Source organism: Cucurbita pepo, chromosome 5 (assembly GCF_057944985.1).
Source record: "Cucurbita pepo subsp. pepo isolate OVF chromosome 5, ASM5794498v1, whole genome shotgun sequence".
Classification (NCBI taxonomy): Eukaryota; Viridiplantae; Streptophyta; class Magnoliopsida; order Cucurbitales; family Cucurbitaceae; genus Cucurbita; species Cucurbita pepo.
The window spans coordinates 4,834,880-4,852,120 of NC_141802.1; the positions used below are offsets into that span (position 1 = coordinate 4,834,880).

A 17,241-nucleotide genomic window follows, 5' to 3' on the forward strand; every position below is an offset into this window, starting at 1 on the left:
GAAACAAAGACACGTCCAAAACGTCGGTTGCTCCAGCCCGGCACCCGCGGCATGCAGGTAAGCGGGAGCCATCAAAGAGACGCTGCGTAGCGTTACGATTTCTTGATGAAATTCACAAGTAAAGGTAATTTTCTCACTCGAATCAAACCAATCCAAGAGTAAAACTGGCGAATCCTTGCTAACCCGCCGCCAGGTGCTTCCTTCTCCGCGGTTCTTTTCGTGATTTACTTTTCCCGGTAACGCTTCATTCTGCAGTTTTCCATTGCTTTTTTTTGTCCATTTCTTCTGTTCCTTTTCCTTTTATTTGATTTCTTTCGGCGATTTGGTTTCTAATAACATTTACGTTACAGTTGTTAATGCCGACGGAATTATTAGATCAGTTGTTTTGTACATCTTTCGGATTCGAATGCCTGAGGTTTCTAGAATTAATGCGATTTTTTCCGGTCTTATTGGACATTTATACATTGTGATTTTAAGTTTCTTTCGCCATTCATATCGGTTATTGTATGCATCTATTCATATTTGTTCTATTGTGCAGCTTGTTTTTCATGTGAATCTCGTTTTCTCTATCTCCTGCGAATTACTTACTTGAATTCTGTTTCCGTCCTTTTCTGGATTTCAATTAATTAGCATTACGAATGGATGAACCTGACCGATGGTGATTCTCGTAATTTCGCTGTCTTTTGTTTAAACTTTCAGGGCTTCGACTTTGTGCAGATTAGACTTTCACTGTCTAGGAACATCGTCTTTGCCTTGGCAAATCGCTTACAAAATTGATAATTATCAGAGAGATCGAGCCTTTTGAGTTGGTATACTTGACATTTCATTACAACTATGGGAACCGGACACCGGTATACATATGCTAGTTGTTCGTCTTATTTGTGTATTGTCTCCTTGTCATTTTTCTGTTAGTTTTTCATACTGTGCTAGTTTATGTGGTTTATTGGCTTTCATATTCTCTTCACAGTGGAGGAACTAGAAAAACAAATGACAGTGCAAGGATTATGCTCACAACTTTAGTGGGAGTGGTCTTTGGATATTTTCTTGGTGCTTCATTTCCTTTAGTGTCTCTAAATAAGGTGTGCTTCGCTTCATCTGAATGTCAATGCAGCCCCTTATGCCTACATCCATTTGATATATTTCAAAATTTACAGATTAACTTACCTTCAAGCCTTATATCATCTCTTGATGTAGCCATTGATGTGCAAAGATCTCCTAGTATCAGAATAACTGAGATACCTGGAATAAACAAAACATCTAAGGTATTATTGTTGAATTCAGCAATTATTCTTTAGGGGAAAAGAAAAAAACTAAAATTTCATGCAGACATTTTTTGCCTTCTGTTTATTGATAAATGGGCGCAAAAGTTTGACTATCTAAATGTGTTTGTTATGGTTCTAATAAATTGCTGGTTTCTCACAATTTCTCTTATTTTATTTATAATCTACCAGATATATGTGCCAACAAATCCTCGTGGTGCAGAGTCATTACCTCCCGAAATTGTTGCATCCGAATCTGATTTTTATTTACGCAGATTATGGGGTAACCCCAGTGAGGTATATGTGCATTAATGTCTAGCCAAATTATCATTGTTGGTTGATCTCGAGTTCTTATTTTTAGAAAGAACTTGGAACACGTTCTAAATGTTTTGTTGTTTCCTCTTTATATGGAAATGGCTCTATCCGCTCTCAAAATAATTTACAGTTCATTTTTAACAGTGGCAATTTTTTGTGTAATTTTTTAGCGATTCCGTTAAGTCTATCAATAATATCCTTAAATTTGTGTAATTTTTTAGGGATAAGTGGGGGGAGCAGAGGAGCTTTATCATAATTTCTAATAGCCAATTTTTGTATGATCTATTTCTGCATCTGATATTAGCTGTAGAGGATCTTTTTCTTATCAACATTGCAACTTAATTGCCTCGAAATGATTTAAGCCTATACCGAAAGCCCTTAAATATGCAGGATCTCGATAAAAAACCGAAGTACTTGGTTACATTCACTGTGGGCTTTGATCAGAGAAAAAATATTGATGCAGCAGTGAAAAAGGTTATATATATTGACAATTGTTGTTCATATTGTTTATACAAATAACTACCTTGTGAAGGCTCACGTTTGATCTTGTTGTATCAGTTCTCTGATAATTTTACAATTGTGCTGTTTCACTATGACGGCCTGACTACTGAGTGGGATCAGTTTGAGTGGTCAAAGACTGCAATCCATATCAGTGTCAGGAAACAAACAAAATGGTAAGTTCTGATATTTTGTATGGTTTGGGTATTTCATCCTGTATAATTTTTGTTACAATTGGAACCTGAATCACATTTTTATTGAAAAATGGATATTTAAGATCTTACGAAAGAAGAAGATTCAGTTTTTTGTTTTCTTATTTCTTTTTTCTTTTGCACTCCAGGTGGTACGCAAAAAGGTTTTTGCACCCAGATGTTGTAGCTGCATATGATTATATTTTTATATGGGATGAAGACCTTGGAGTTGAACATTTTAATGCAGAGAAGTAAGCATATTTTTCTTTTATCCTTTTGGTGACGTTTGGTCCGATGCTATTTATTATAGCTTGCTCATATTGATTTGACAATCAGGTATATTGAGTTAGTGAAAAAGCATGGTCTGGAAATCTCCCAACCTGGACTTGAGCCTAATAATGGACTGACATGGGAGATGACAAAGAGGAGAGGTGACAGAGAGGTTCATAAGTATGCTATTTTCTCTTTGGGTGGTATATTAGATTCTCACCTTTCATATATACTTTGGATACTGACATGCACGTTTCCAATGGTGAAATAGGGAGACGGAAGAGAAACCAGGCTGGTGTAGTGACCCTCAGTTGCCTCCATGTGCTGCGTAAGTTTTTTTCTAGCCCAATTATGTTTCTCTTCCTTAGCAGAATATTATAAGCCGAGAACTTTGTACATGGATGAACTTAAAAGTAGTTGATGCACTTAAAGTGGTCAATATCTTTTCTATATGGAGTACTATGAGATATTATGTTTAGTGGAGAACTACTAACTGGTGCCGATCTAGTCATATGATGTCCTCATTAGTAGATCACTGGTTTCAAATGTCACAGGTTTGTAGAAATTATGGCTCCTGTTTTTTCGCGTGAAGCGTGGAGATGTGTTTGGCATTTAATTCAGGTGTACTGTTACTACATAATACGGCAGTGTTGCTTGATGATCTATAAACTTTTGCATCTACTTGTGACCTTAAGATTTTTTTTTTTACTTGCTATATCTCATCTCAGTAGTTATTTACTTGTAGAATGATTTGGTACATGGATGGGGATTAGACTTCGCTCTCAGAAGATGTATAGAGGTCAGTAATTTCTCTCCTATTGTTATCCCTTTTGTGAGCCTTTTGTCTGCCATTTTTTTTTATCTGGTTTTTAACAGCTTCCTTTCAAGGAGCATTGTTGAAAAATAAAAATTAAAGGTCTATCTTTTATGCATATACCTTCTGTATGAGATCATGAGATCAGCTCTTTTGTTCTGATGGGTTCCTTTCCTGCAGCCTGCACATGAGAAAATTGGTGTAGTTGATTCGCAGTGGATTGTTCATCAAGTAATTCCTTCTCTTGGGAGTCAGGTGAGTTACATTTACATGCCATATGTGTTATTATCTATTTGGCTTCATGTGTGGATGCAAATGCAGACACTCGTATTGTATCTGTGTTATTGTCTATGTTTCCTTATTTTCCTTTGCTCTTCACCTCTTAAATTTAGGTATCTTTTTGAAATAGGTTCCATATGTTTGATATTTTATACTTAATTATCTATTTACTTTCAGGGAAAATCTGAGAACGGGAAGGCTCCATGGGAAGGGGTAAATATCAATGATAGCTAGTCTTTAGTATGCGAATTTCTATACCTGGGTTCAATCTCTTGTATTTTGTCAGACCAACTAAACTTGTTATTTGTTCCTTGTTTTGACCTTGCAGGTGAGAGCAAGGTGCAGAACTGAATGGACTGAGTTCCAATCTCGGCTTGCAAATGCGGACAAAGCATATCTGGCTCAGATTAATAAGGCCAAACGTTTATAGAAGAGAGACCTCTCTTCTGAACCTGTCACATGTACATGTCCTCTTCTAACCTTGAGGGCTTCTCCAATGGTGTCCTTGAGCGAGATCTCTCTCTGATTCATTTGTTACAGGATTTTCATTTTGTTTAGTGATGGAGAAATAATTCATATAAAAGCAAAATACACATCAAGTCATTTTATTACCGGTTTCGTTCTATGTAGTGTGTCAATGTTTGGGTGATGGGAGTCAATATACCCAAGTTGTTTCAGGAAAGAAGTAATATGAATACAACACAAGTTGTTTGTTTTTTTTACTACTTTTTTCCCCGTTTGAATTTAGTTACAGTGTCCAGAATCCTGCTGATCTAATGTCGACTGCCCATCTGTCACCGGAGATGACGATCGACCATTGGTAATATTTATTTGAAACTAAGATATGGTTGCCGTCATTAAGAGAACCCTTTATTGAAGGCTTAACAATGCTAAGTCTGGTGGCTTAGCCTTGGAGTAAGATCCAAGGTTCCTCACCTAACAATAATGGAGTTTTCAGACACCCAACTTCTTTTGCTTGCATTGATAGACAACTGAATGTTCAGTTCACCATCCTGACTTGTCTACTAAGACTCAATATTAAGCATATGCTTCAAAACATCCAATAGTGTTTAGTTAAGTTATTTTATTTTATTTTTTTAGAGAGTAATTATATTTGTTAAGTGAATTACGTCATAATCGTGCGATAATCGCACGAGATGGGTGTGTTGGTCGTTTCAGATCAAAATGTTAGGCACTGTAACTGTAATTTGAAAATGGAGGGCTTTGAGGGTTATGGTTGCTGCTTTGCTTTCTTCCACACACACACTCTTTCTTTAAGCGGTAGGCACCAACCTTTCATCCCCCCTCCCCCGCCCCACCAAAAATATAAGCCACCACGATCCTACATTCTCCTTCAAGCTTTCAATCTCTCTTCCAAACTACCAATTGAATGATGTTGTAGCAGCCTATGAAATCTTGAACATCTCTCACTCAAAGCACACTTGCTTGTTTTGTTTGATTGATCGTTTCAACTTTGATATCAGAAATGGGAGAAATCTCAAATTTCCAACTGGGTGTCGTTGGGGCACTCTTCCTCTCAGTAGCATCCTCTGTGTCCATTGTTATCTGTAACAAAGCTCTCATGAGCAACCTCGGCTTCCCTTTCGGTACGTATTCTATCCAATTCTTAAGCATTTGGTCGTAGTTTAGCCTATAAAACGGATCCGATCATAACATGTTCACTTTCTATATTGCAGCAACTACTCTAACTAGTTGGCATCTGATGGTCACATATTGTACTCTTCACGTCGCTCATCGCTTAAATTTCTTCGAATCCAAACCCATCGACACAAAGACCGTCGTGCTCTTTGGGATGCTCAATGGCATCTCCATTGGATTTCTTAACTTGAGCTTGGGATTCAATTCTGTTGGATTCTACCAGGTTGGGTTCATGAGTTCTCTAGCAAACTGATCGATAGTTTTACAATAATTATGGTTTAACCTTGTGGGGGTGGGGTTTGTTTTCCTCTACAGATGACAAAACTTGCAATCATACCATTCACTGTTATGTTAGAGACTATATTCCTTAAGAAACAATTCAGGTACAAACTTTTTCTCCTCTGCCCATTCCACTCACAAAGAACAGTTCATATTTCTCACTTGGATTCTTGTTGCAGCTCCAAGATTAGGCTCTCTCTTTTCCTCTTGCTGGTTGGAGTTGGCATTGCCTCTATCACTGATCTCCAGCTCAATTTCATGGGCACTGTTCTTTCTCTCTTGGCTATCATAACAACCTGTGTTGGCCAAATTGTATCCTTTTCCCTTCTTTGTATGCATAAACTTTCAAGAATTTCTTGTGTTATTTCTTAACTTGGTGTTTGATTCAGCTAACCAACACTATACAGAAGAGGCTGAGTGTTTCTTCTACCCAGCTGCTGTATCAGTCTGCTCCATTTCAAGCAGCCATTCTGTTCGTCTCTGGCCCTTTCTTAGACCAATGTCTTACCAACAAAAACGTGTTTGCTTACAAGTATTCCCCTGTGGTGCTGGTATGTTAGTTACTGTCCACTGGTTTCATTGCATTGTTCTTATAATTCTCTTCTTTTAGATGAATGCCGGTGATGTTGCACATGCAGGCGTTTATCATCCTTTCTTGTTTGATATCTGTGTCTGTCAACTTTAGCACGTTTTTGGTGATTGGAAAGACGTCGCCGGTGACATACCAGGTGCTCGGTCACCTCAAGACTTGCCTTGTTCTTGGATTTGGCTATACTCTTCTTCATGACCCCTTCACTGAGAGGAACCTCATTGGAATTCTAGTAGCCATTGCTGGGATGGGATTGTATTCATATTTTTGTACCCAAGAGAGTAAAAAGAAGCAGGGTGACCTCTGTTTAGGATCTCAGGTACTACCGGATATCTGTTTGCAACGATGTGTTTACGCTGGATTATATCTAAAATTGGGTTTGGATTTGGATTTGGATTTGTTTCAGATAAAAGATAAGGAAACTGCAGCTCTTCTAGCAGGAGTTCATCAAGATAAAGAAAGCCATGAAGTGAAGAAATCAAACAAGGATTCTCTGGTGTAATTAAGATGTATTTAGATATTGTGAAGAAAGTTTTGTTTTTTTGTTTTGTGAGGGAAAGATGGATTTGAATTCTTGAAATAAACACACACCCATTTTCGTACTCGTCTAAATCTAAATTCTTTTTGTTTGTGCATAGAAGGGAGGGAGGGAGGGAGAGAGAGAGAGAGAGAGAGGAGAATGAAATTGGATCACATGGGTTTGGCAGTGGCGTGGAAGCCGTAATGGGTGACTGCAACTTGTCGGTATAGGCGGCCCACACTAACAATTTGATAGCACTTAGGCCCAACTTAAGCCTCTTCTTTTTTAAATGATGCACCTTTTCATTTTCATTTTTGTGTTTTTTTTTTTGTTTGCATTGGTTCAAGTACATCGGTAGCTGATATTGTCATTTTTTAGTTTTTTTTCTAGGTTTTCCTTTAAGATTTTAAAACGCTAGTGAGAGATTTTTACACTGTTATAACGATCTCTCAAGATTTTAAAACATGTCTATTAGTAAGAAGTTTTCACACCTTTATAAGAAATGCTTCGATTTTCTGTCTGATCGATGTGAGATCTCACAATCCACTTTCTTTGAATTTCCAGCGTCCTCGTTGACACATTGCCCGGTACTTGGATCTAATACCATTATTACAAACCAAGCCCACCACTAGCCGATATTGTCCTCTTTGGACTTTTACTTCTGGGCTTCCACTAAAGAAAACGCATCTGCTAGGGAGAGGATGTTTCGTTTATGTACAATCGATGTGGGATCTCACAATCCACCCCTTGGGGATCCAGCATCCTCGCTAGCACATTGCTCAATTCTTGGCTCTAATGTCATTGCTACAACTCAAACCCACCGCTAACAGATATTGTCCTCTTCCCATATTGTCTTCTTTAAGCTTTCATTTTTGGACTTCCCCTCAAAGTTTTAAAACGCATCGGCTAGAAAGAGGGTTATAGACCCTTATAAGAAGTATTTCACTCCTTTATCAAACTGATGTGAGATTTCACAGTCCACCTCCCTATCAACCTGACGGGAGGCCTAATATCTTCACTGGCACACCGCCCTATACCTGGCTCTAATACCATTGTTACAACCCAAACCCTCATTAGCATATATTGTCCTTTTTGTGCTTTCTCTTCTAGACTTCTTCTCAAGGTTTTAAAACATGAGTAACACTTCATTCCCTTATCCAACTAACGTGAGATCTCACGCATTTCCTCTTTCATTAATATATATTCAATAACAAATCTTACCATTAAAATCACCCACCAATCAAAAAATTTAAAATTGTTCGAATATCATGTTGAATTATGAATCAACTAAAAAATTGAAAGAGATACATACATTAGGGATAAAATGAAAAAGGGGCATGCTCATGAATGTGGTTGATATCTATTAGTAGTAGTAGGGTTGCATTAATTGAGAGGTCATCTCTTTTAACTATCTATCTTTAATCCCTATGTCGGTATCAATGTTGGTTCCAAAACCCAACTAACTCTACATTTTCAATCTCTTTCTTTCTCACTTTTTTTTTTCTTTTTTCTTTTTTCTTTTTTCTTTTTCCTTTTCCTACAAAACCCTAAAACCCTACCCTTTCCTCTGCCACGTCATCATCACTTTCATGACAGCGATTCACCAATACTTGTCATAAACTTTGTCCAATTCCTCCTGATGCGACATGTCGGCATTCACGTTACTACCTTCACCCAAGACCCCCTTCTGTCTCCTCCAATCATCCTAATTTTTTTTTTTTTAATGTCTATTTATTTTAAATTTGGTCACACAAAAGGATGTGGGTGTCGTATCCCATGTCGTCATGTCGTTTTTCAGTGTCCATAAACAAATTAAATATTAAAAATACTCCGTAATTTTCATTGATATGGATGTGAGATCTCATGTCGGTTGGAGAGGAGAACGAATCATTCGTTAAAAGGGTATGGAAATCTCTTCATTGCAGACACGTTTTGAGACCGTGAGACTCACGACGATACATAAGAAGTCAAAGTGAATAGTATTTAATAGTAGTGGGTTTTGATTATTACAAATGGTAACAGAGCCCATCACTAGACATTGCAAGACACTGGTTGGAGTAGGGTTAGACTCTCTCCATAATAAGCGCGTTTTAAAATCGTACGATAATACATAACGGGTCAAAGTGGACAATATTTACTAATGGTAAACTTGAAAATTCATCGACAAATGTCAAGGAGTAAAAATAATATTAAAATTTGGGTTGGAAGCAGTAATTAAAATTAAGTGGTAGAGAAGAGTAGGATGGTGCTCACAACGCATTAATTAAAATTTTCTAATTAAAGCACATGAATATTAATTATCAGTAGATAATAATTAATTGTTTCATCCATTTGTTTTTCACAAAAAACAATTAAAAAAAAGAAAATCACCCATTATTAATAACTCATCTCTCTTGGGTTTTCTTTTTTTAATCCCACTTTCTATTTTAAATAATTAATATAGTGCAGAAAATAGAAAGACATGAATTAATATAGTGCTGACTGTTATTATTATTTTTAATTAAAGCCTAAATATATTTTTTACTTACTATATATATTTAAATGCTTAAAGCTATAGCCTTCAATACTATAAAAATAACATTTAAAAAAAAAATAGAGAAATTACTTTTTTAAAAATTTTAATTTAATAAATTAAACCCTTCATTTAAGATAGTTTTGTGGGTGTGGTTGTAATAAATGAAATAAAATGATTTTGGAAGTTGATCTAAAAAGGGATAAAAAGAAAAAAGAGGAGGGGAGAGCGCGTGAGGAGGTGAAGAACACGCGCGAAAGAAATAAATACACAGAGTCAGCTGAAGAGTAAAAGAAGAGAGTAAAAACGGGAAAAGGGCATCTGTGTCGTCCTGCTTCTTCATTCACTGTGCTGTTTCTTTGTTTTGGAATTTGATGTTCATCGTCAATCCACCATTTCATTCCCTTTTAATCCATCCCACGATACGATAATACGATACGAATCCAATCCAACAATACCCATAATCCCCCCCCCCCCCCCCTCCCTTCTCTTTTCCCTTCGTTTTCCTTGTTTTCAGATTCTTTGATTCTTTGTTTGTTTGGTTGTTTTGTTTTGTTTTGTTTTGTTTGTTTCCTTCAACCAAGAAAACCCCTCGCTATTTGGGATCAGATCGTCGCCGGATCATCTTTTAATCGTCCTCTCTCTTTGATCTGACGCCACTTTGGCCTCTCTGTTTTTGCCCTTTTCTTCTGTCTTTTGAATGCTTAAGAGGAAGAAGAAGAAGGGGAACGGGTTTGTTCTTGACGGGTTTCTCTTCTTTTTGGTGTTCTTTGTTTACTGGGTTTGTTGTTGTTCTTCTTCTTCTCCTTCCTGGGTTTTGACTGAAATCACCTCTGCTTCTCACTCACATCATCGTGTCTGTTTCTGAAATCATTTGGGTTTCTTTTGGAATTTCGTTTTCTGGGTTGTATTTGACTTTTTATCTATGAACTTGAAGCAACTGAAGATGCTGAATCTGAGCCTTTTGAGTTTGATTCTCACATTCCGACTCTGAGCTTCGTTTTTATTTTCGACTGTTCTTGGTAAGGCAAATCTGTTTGTTCTTTCAATCAAGGAATCTGTATTATTGGCGATAAACAGAACTGGGATTTCCTGTCCCATTTCAACAGAGTAAGGTGAGAATAATTTTTTCGTTACAATAAATCCCGATTCAATTATTTCATGGCTATAGCCTTGGGTTCTCGATTTTGATCAGTTAATGTAAGTCGCTTTGTTTGCCTGGTTATAAATTAAACACGGAGGATGTTTAATTTCATTCAACTTTGAAGGCACTGTTCCTCAGTAGTTTTGATTTTTTTTTTCCCTTTTCTCAGGCATTGCATTTGGGGGAAAACGCAATCATTCGAATGAAAGAAGCGGATAAGAACTTGGATCCTCAACTATGGCATGCCTGTGCGGGAGGCATGGTCCAGATGCCTGCTATTAACTCCAAGGTCTTTTACTTCCCTCAGGGTCATGCCGAGCACGCTCAGGCCGCCGTCGATTTCACTTCTTCACTTAGAATCCCGCCGCTTATTCCATGTAGAGTGCTCGCCGTCAAGTTCTTGGCTGATCATGAAACGGATGAAGTTTATGCGAATGTACGACTGGTTCCACTGGCGAATAACGAAATTAATTGCGAGGAAGAGGGTGGTTTTGGGAGTAATGGGTCTGAGAATAACATGGAGAAACCGGCTTCCTTTGCCAAAACGTTGACCCAATCCGATGCTAACAACGGCGGTGGGTTCTCGGTTCCGAGGTACTGTGCGGAGACGATATTTCCGAGGCTGGATTACACGGCGGATCCGCCGGTTCAGACGGTGATTGCTAAGGATGTCCACGGCGAGGTTTGGAAGTTTCGGCAAATTTACAGGGGGACGCCTCGTCGGCATTTATTAACTACTGGGTGGAGTAGTTTTGTCAATCAGAAGAAGCTTGTCGCCGGCGATTCGATTGTTTTTCTGAGATCCAAAAATGGCGACCTCTGTGTTGGAATCCGGCGAGCCAAACGGGCAATTGGGTGTGCTGCTGATCACCCATATGGCTGGAATCCCGGCGGTGGAAATAGCATCCCACCCTACGGTGGGTTGACGATGTTTCTGAGAGATGAGGACAACAAGTTGAGTAGAAAAGGGTCTTTGAGTTCTAATGGTGGTGGGAATTTGAGGGGAAAAGGCAAAGTTAGGCCAGAATCAGTGATTGAAGCGGCGGCGCTGGCAGCGAGTGGGCAGGCGTTTGAGGTGGTTTATTACCCACGCGCCAGCACGCCGGAGTTCTGTGTTAAGGCCTCATCGGTTCGAGCCGCCATGAGAATCCAGTGGTGCTCTGGTATGAGGTTCAAGATGCCATTTGAAACTGAGGATTCTTCTCGGATTAGTTGGTTTATGGGCACCATTTCCTCTGTTCAAGTTGCTGATCCTATCCGCTGGCCGAATTCTCCATGGCGGCTTCTTCAGGTAATCTCCTCCTCCTCCTCTGATCCGGACTGTCACTGAACTGCATTTATTCAACTGCCATGCTGCTTTTTAGTACCAAAGTTCTGATTTTGTCTGGTTCTATGTATTCATAGTTTCAGTTTCGTGAATTTTAAGATTTCTAGGAGCTCATAAAGATGATACTCTTTCTGGGTTTATTTGCCTTTTGACATATCGTTCATTCTCTATTTGGGCTTGCTGATGAACTTGTTTTGCTTGAATTCAAGAGCTGATTTGTGAGTCCCGCACTGGTTGGAGAGGGGAACGAAGCATTACTTATAAAAGTGTGGAAACCTCTCCCTAGTAGATGCGTTTTAAAACTCCGAGGGGAAGCTCGGAAGGGAAAGCCCAAAGAGTACGATATCTACTAGTGGTGGGTTTGGGCTCTTACAAATGAATTCATAGTCATAGTCCCCTAATGGGGTGGATTGTAAGATCCCACCTTGGTTGGAGAGGGTAATGAAGCATTCCTTACAAGGGTGTGGAAAACTCTCCCTAGTAGACATGTTTTAAAATCCTGAGGGAAAGCACGGAAGGAAAAACCTAAAGAGGACAATATATGCTAGTAGTGGATTTGGGCTGTTACACATGGTTTTAGAGCCATTCACCGGACTGTGTTCCAGCGGCCGTGGATTGTGAGATCCCACATTGTTTAGAAAGGGGAACAAAACATTCCTTGTAAGAGTGTGAAAAGTTCTCCCTAGCGGACGGTGGGCTTGGGCTGTTACATGAATTATATTAGTTAGTGACACTGTTGAAGTACAGTGGTTTATAGGGCCTTTAAATTAGTGGCACTGTTGAAGTACAGTGGTTTATAGGGCGTTTAAATTGCCATTTCTTGTATCAGCCACCAAGCAGTAAATTTCAATGTATCTTGAAACGATTGGTTTATTACTATAGGCTCAATGGTAAGCTACAATTTTGTTGATATCTTGTTCTTGGATTTATGTGTGGTAAAACCTACTACTGCAGGTGACGTGGGACGAGCCAGATTTGCTACAGAACGTGAAGCGTGTTAGCCCATGGTTGGTCGAACTGGTATCGAACATGCCCGTCATTCAACTATCACCATTCTCTCCACCAAGAAAGAAGTTTCGACTACCTCAACACCCCGACTTTCCCCTCGACAGCCAATTCCAATTGTCGTCGTTTCCAAGCAATACCCTTAGGCCAAGCAGTCCCATGTGTTGTTTATCTGATAACACTTCTGTAGGCATACAGGGAGCCAGGCATACTCAATTTGGAATATCTTCCTCAGATTTCCATCTCAACAACAAACTTCAACTTGGGCTGCTTCCATCCAGTTTTCAGCAGCTTGATTTTCACTCCAGAATTTCCCATAGATCGGTTACAGACCACAGAGGCAGCGGCAGTCAGAACTCGTCGGCACTGCTCAATGCGGAGAACACTGGTCCGAAGTTGGAACGATCCGATTCTGTGAAGAAGTATCAGTTTTTACTCTTTGGTCAACCTATACTCACTGAACAGCAAATCACACGCAGCTCTTCCGGTGACGTTCACTCACCTCGGACCGAGAAAAGTTCCTTAGACGTGAATTTGGAGAGAGTGAAATTCCTATCTGATGGCTCAGGATACACTTTCAAGCAGCAGCAGATATCTCCAAACAAGTCACCGGGAGCTGGATTTCCATGGTACCAGGGTTATCAAGCCACTGAACTCGGCCTAGACATCGGTCACTGCAAGGTATTCATGGAGTCAGAAGATGTAGGCCGAACGCTTAACCTTTCGGTCATTGGCTCGTATGAAGAACTATACCGGAGGCTGGCAAACATGTTCGGAATGGAGAAACCAGACATTCTTAGCCATGTCCTTTACCAAGATGCAACAGGTGCTGTCAAACAAGCTGGAGACAAACCATTCAGGTATCATATCAACAATTCTGTTAGTTGATTTCTCTCTTACACACTCACTCACCATGTTCCTCGCATATGATTTCATTCAATCGTGTTCTTCCTTTTGATTTCAGTGATTTTATCAAAACAGCTAGAAGACTGACGATTCTAACTGACTCGGGGTCGGACAAGATGGTCGGAAGGTAAGTTTCGATTTGTTGGTGCCATGTTTGTTGTAGCTGTATGTATGCAAGTTAGAAGAAAAGAATGAATTTTGGTTGAAAATTTGTTTGTAGGAGATTGATGGATGGACTGCGAAGTGGTGAAAATGGATTAGATTCCTCAAACAAGACGGGCCCCTTGAGCATATTTGCATAGCCTCGCCTCTTTTCTGATTGTGTTTGTGATATAAGAACGAATGATGAACCCAACAACACTATCTGCAGAATTCTGCTACCTTTATTTTCAATCATTTCATCACCCATCTTCTTCTCTTATTTACTATGTATCATCAAATGCAACTGTTCATAATGTCTAACTCGATCTTAATGCCTCCTAATGTTATGCATGTTTTGACCCCGATATCATTCCAGCTGAACTTCCATTTAGATCCCTATAATAGTTACTTTGACCCGTTACGTATTGCCTTCAGGCCCACCATTTTTAAAATGGGTCTATTAAATGGATAAGCTTTGCACATGGATTGGGGAAGGGAATTAAATGCATAATGTTTTATACCAAACCGGTACTACACCTGAATGAATGAATGACAGTGTGTAGGGCAAGTGATTAAAAAAAAATTGGGGGGTTGGATTTGAATTATGAAGAGAAAAGGGGGTTTTGTGCAAATAAGAATAATATTTTAAAATTTAAGTTGGAAGTCCAAAGCAGGCACACGTGGGAATGGGGCAGAAGTCACGTGGCGTCCACCTTTTTGTGTCGCCGTTTTGGTGCTTGAGCTTGTGCTTGTTTCATGGTGCAGCTGCTTGGGAGTCGGAGGTTTGACTCTCCACCCCCTCCTCTTTTTCATTCAAACTCAATTTTATTAATTACATTAATTAATCACATTAATATTATAATATATAACATCCATTAATACAAATCCATAATTAATTGCTGATGATGATCCCAATGTGAAACTAAAAGCAGACAATTGGTCAATGATTTTGAACTTACCGCCAACCCAATCACTTTTTATATTATTATTATTTATACAATTCTTGCCTAAAAAAAATGAAAATAAAATACTAATCTAATCAACGGATATAACTAGGTCAGATATTGATACATTTACTTTCTCATTAGAATAAGTCAAGTTACCTATCGATCGTTTTGAAAATAACATGATCTTATTATTTTTTTTTTTTTAATTAAAAGAAGCAGTAAAAATACTTAAAAATGCTCGCTTATAGCACGAAGTTGAATGGTGAGTCATAACATAAATATAAATAAATAAATAAATAAATAAATTAGGAGAGAAAAAGGGTATTTTGGGTTGTGTTAATGGGTGTCATTTTCATGGATTATATATATATATATATATATTTCTTTAACTTTGACATTAAGCAACTTCTGTGTTTTACACGTGATCCAAGAACCCACAACTCACAACTTTTGTCCCAAAAAAAATTAAATTGAATACAAAATACATTAAAATTTATATTTTGTGGGAAAATTATTTTTAATTAAGCTCTCTTTTAAATAAAAAAAAATAGAGATATTTATCATTTAAAAAAGGCCTATTATGCGTGTAAAAGTAAAGAAAATCATATTTAAAATAGTAGTTGTATAATTTAGTAGTATTTTTTAAAATTATATTATACTTTAAATAAATAAATGTATTATATGCCCATCCACCCACGCAACAATCTCCTTCTTTTACCACATTAATTAAACCATTATATTATATTATTATTTGATTAAAAATATTATTTTAGTTTTTTTTTTTTTTTTTATAATCAAAATGTATTTACTCTCTATTAATAATTTTCGTAAATTTTAAAAATATACATGATCAAGTATGATAAAAAATAGATTTCACAATAAGTTTTAAAATTTATGAAATTATAAAAACTAAATTAAAAACTAAAAATGAGGTGGAATTTGGTTAGTGAATAGTTAAGGAAGTAATTAATGAAATTAATATTAAAAAAACATGATTAATTAGGCGGAAAACGAAAGGTGTAGAAGGTCAGGGGCAGGCATACGAACGGAAATTCAGCGGGCAGTGGGTGGTCACGTCGAGGGGGTGAATGTGAGTTTGTCGTATAATGGGCAAAGTGGTAATTTGGTAGCAAGCGACAGAGATTTGATGACGTGGCGTCTATACCCGCCCGTGCGGTGAGTTTTTCTTGCATGCGTCCCCATCACAGTCCTAACGAACCAATTTTTTTCACCACACGCGGCGCGTGATGTGTACGCTATCTGAGCGCTAACGTGTACGGAGCAGATCCTCCGGTAGTATTTGATAGGGATTTTGATCGTTGTGGACCACGCGATATTTGTTTACTTCTCGCGATATGAAACCGTCTCCAAATTTGTACGATAATTTGCTTTCTTTGTTATTAATTTGTTTGGCGATGCAGGAAATTGAAAGCTTTGTCGTTATTGGAGGGAGGGAAAAGGGGTTTATTTCCAGAATTTTAATTACCAATAAATGATTCGGACCAAATTCAATTGGTTACTTCAAACCAATAGTTACTAATTTTTTAGGTCTGGTTTTGTAAATCATTTTGTTATTTACTTTTTTTACTCACATTTTTAAATTTAAGGCCAAGTAAATTAATAAAAAGGTTTAGAGGAAAATGGTCCTAAGTCGCGGCGGACACGTTTACGGACACGTTTACGGACACGTTTATGCATGTTATCCTATAGTAGGATCATGTGATTGTCTCAGAACAACCAAGCTGGTGGGATACTCATGATATGTAACGATTCACTTTTCAAGAGACTCACGTCATGGACCGTCATTTACTTATCTAAGATATTTAAAAAACACAACAATTTAAAACTTTAAAACGACTAAGTTCAAAAAACATGAGACACCATAGAAAGATGTCAAAATATGAATTTAAAACAACTAAGTTCAGAAACATATAAGTACGACAAATATGAGACACCAAACTATCTTGAGCCCTAAAGCCTCACAAGCGTGTGCACACCCTCGCCTCAACTGCTCCACTTAGGTCTCATTTGAAAAGAACTAAAGTAACATTAATGGGTATAAAAATACTCGGTAAGTAATTTGGTTGTAGTTCTTAGTTTGTTCTTAAGTCTTATTCTCATTTATTCATGTTGTTCATTCGGTGTTTTATTCATACTTAAGAGTTCATACCTAAGTTATAGGATATTTTAGGCTATCCTCTAAGTGTACTTGCTTCACCTAAGCCCGATTTGTGGTCACGATAAGGAAGTAATGAGTTCTATTTTCTTAGCCCTATCTAGATTGTCAATTCTCATGGTTCGTTCTTAAGGTTCTAAGGTTCTAGGGTATCTTGGTTATATGTTCTATTAGTCCTTTCATCATCATCATCTTTATCAATCTATATCTCATAGGTTCTCAAGACGGGACTCTAACGTCGGTTCCAACTCATGTTCTCTTCATACCATTATGGACATTGTTCTTAAATTCTCTAGTAAGGATTAGTCTGCATTTCTCTAGTACGCCTCATAAAATAAACATCATAAAGGAGACTATGACCCTCAATTTAGTGAACTCTCATTTATGGTCTCTTACTTTAATCCAAACAA

General features: G+C 37.9%; 3 protein-coding genes across 5 annotated transcripts; all 3 read left to right on the forward strand.

Annotated features, from left to right (window-relative positions):
- On the forward strand, nt 1-4,348 carry LOC111796000 (uncharacterized). 3 transcript variants are annotated; one of them, XM_023678672.2, is made up of 15 exons: nt 1-236; nt 700-851; nt 968-1,079; nt 1,155-1,262; nt 1,452-1,556; nt 1,965-2,048; nt 2,133-2,248; nt 2,413-2,514; nt 2,600-2,713; nt 2,805-2,861; nt 3,088-3,154; nt 3,279-3,332; nt 3,528-3,602; nt 3,804-3,839; nt 3,955-4,348. In XM_023678672.2, exons 2-15 carry the CDS (start codon nt 835-837, stop codon nt 4,054-4,056), a joined length of 1,149 nt encoding a protein of 382 aa, XP_023534440.2. In that variant the 5' UTR covers nt 1-236; nt 700-834; the 3' UTR covers nt 4,057-4,348. The 3 variants fall into 3 exon arrangements, with proteins under 3 accessions (XP_023534440.2, XP_023534443.2, XP_086980257.1); XM_023678675.2 differs by having other exon boundaries at nt 718-851; XM_087124131.1 differs by having other exon boundaries at nt 2-124.
- Nucleotides 4,349-4,498: 150 nt separating this feature from the next.
- Nucleotides 4,499-6,757, forward strand: LOC111796011 (UDP-xylose transporter 1). Its single transcript, XM_023678690.2, has 7 exons — nt 4,499-5,233; nt 5,324-5,508; nt 5,601-5,668; nt 5,744-5,876; nt 5,954-6,115; nt 6,203-6,472; nt 6,560-6,757. The coding sequence occupies exons 1-7, from the start codon at nt 5,113-5,115 to the stop codon at nt 6,653-6,655; spliced, it is 1,035 nt and encodes a 344-aa protein (XP_023534458.1). The 5' UTR covers nt 4,499-5,112; the 3' UTR covers nt 6,656-6,757.
- Nucleotides 6,758-9,494: 2,737 nt separating this feature from the next.
- On the forward strand, nt 9,495-14,073 carry LOC111795965 (auxin response factor 18). The gene is made up of 5 exons (XM_023678621.2): nt 9,495-10,300; nt 10,499-11,620; nt 12,611-13,521; nt 13,626-13,694; nt 13,788-14,073. Exons 2-5 carry the CDS (start codon nt 10,532-10,534, stop codon nt 13,867-13,869), a joined length of 2,151 nt encoding a protein of 716 aa, XP_023534389.2. The 5' UTR covers nt 9,495-10,300; nt 10,499-10,531; the 3' UTR covers nt 13,870-14,073.
- The last annotated feature ends 3,168 nt before the right edge of the window (nt 14,074-17,241 follow it).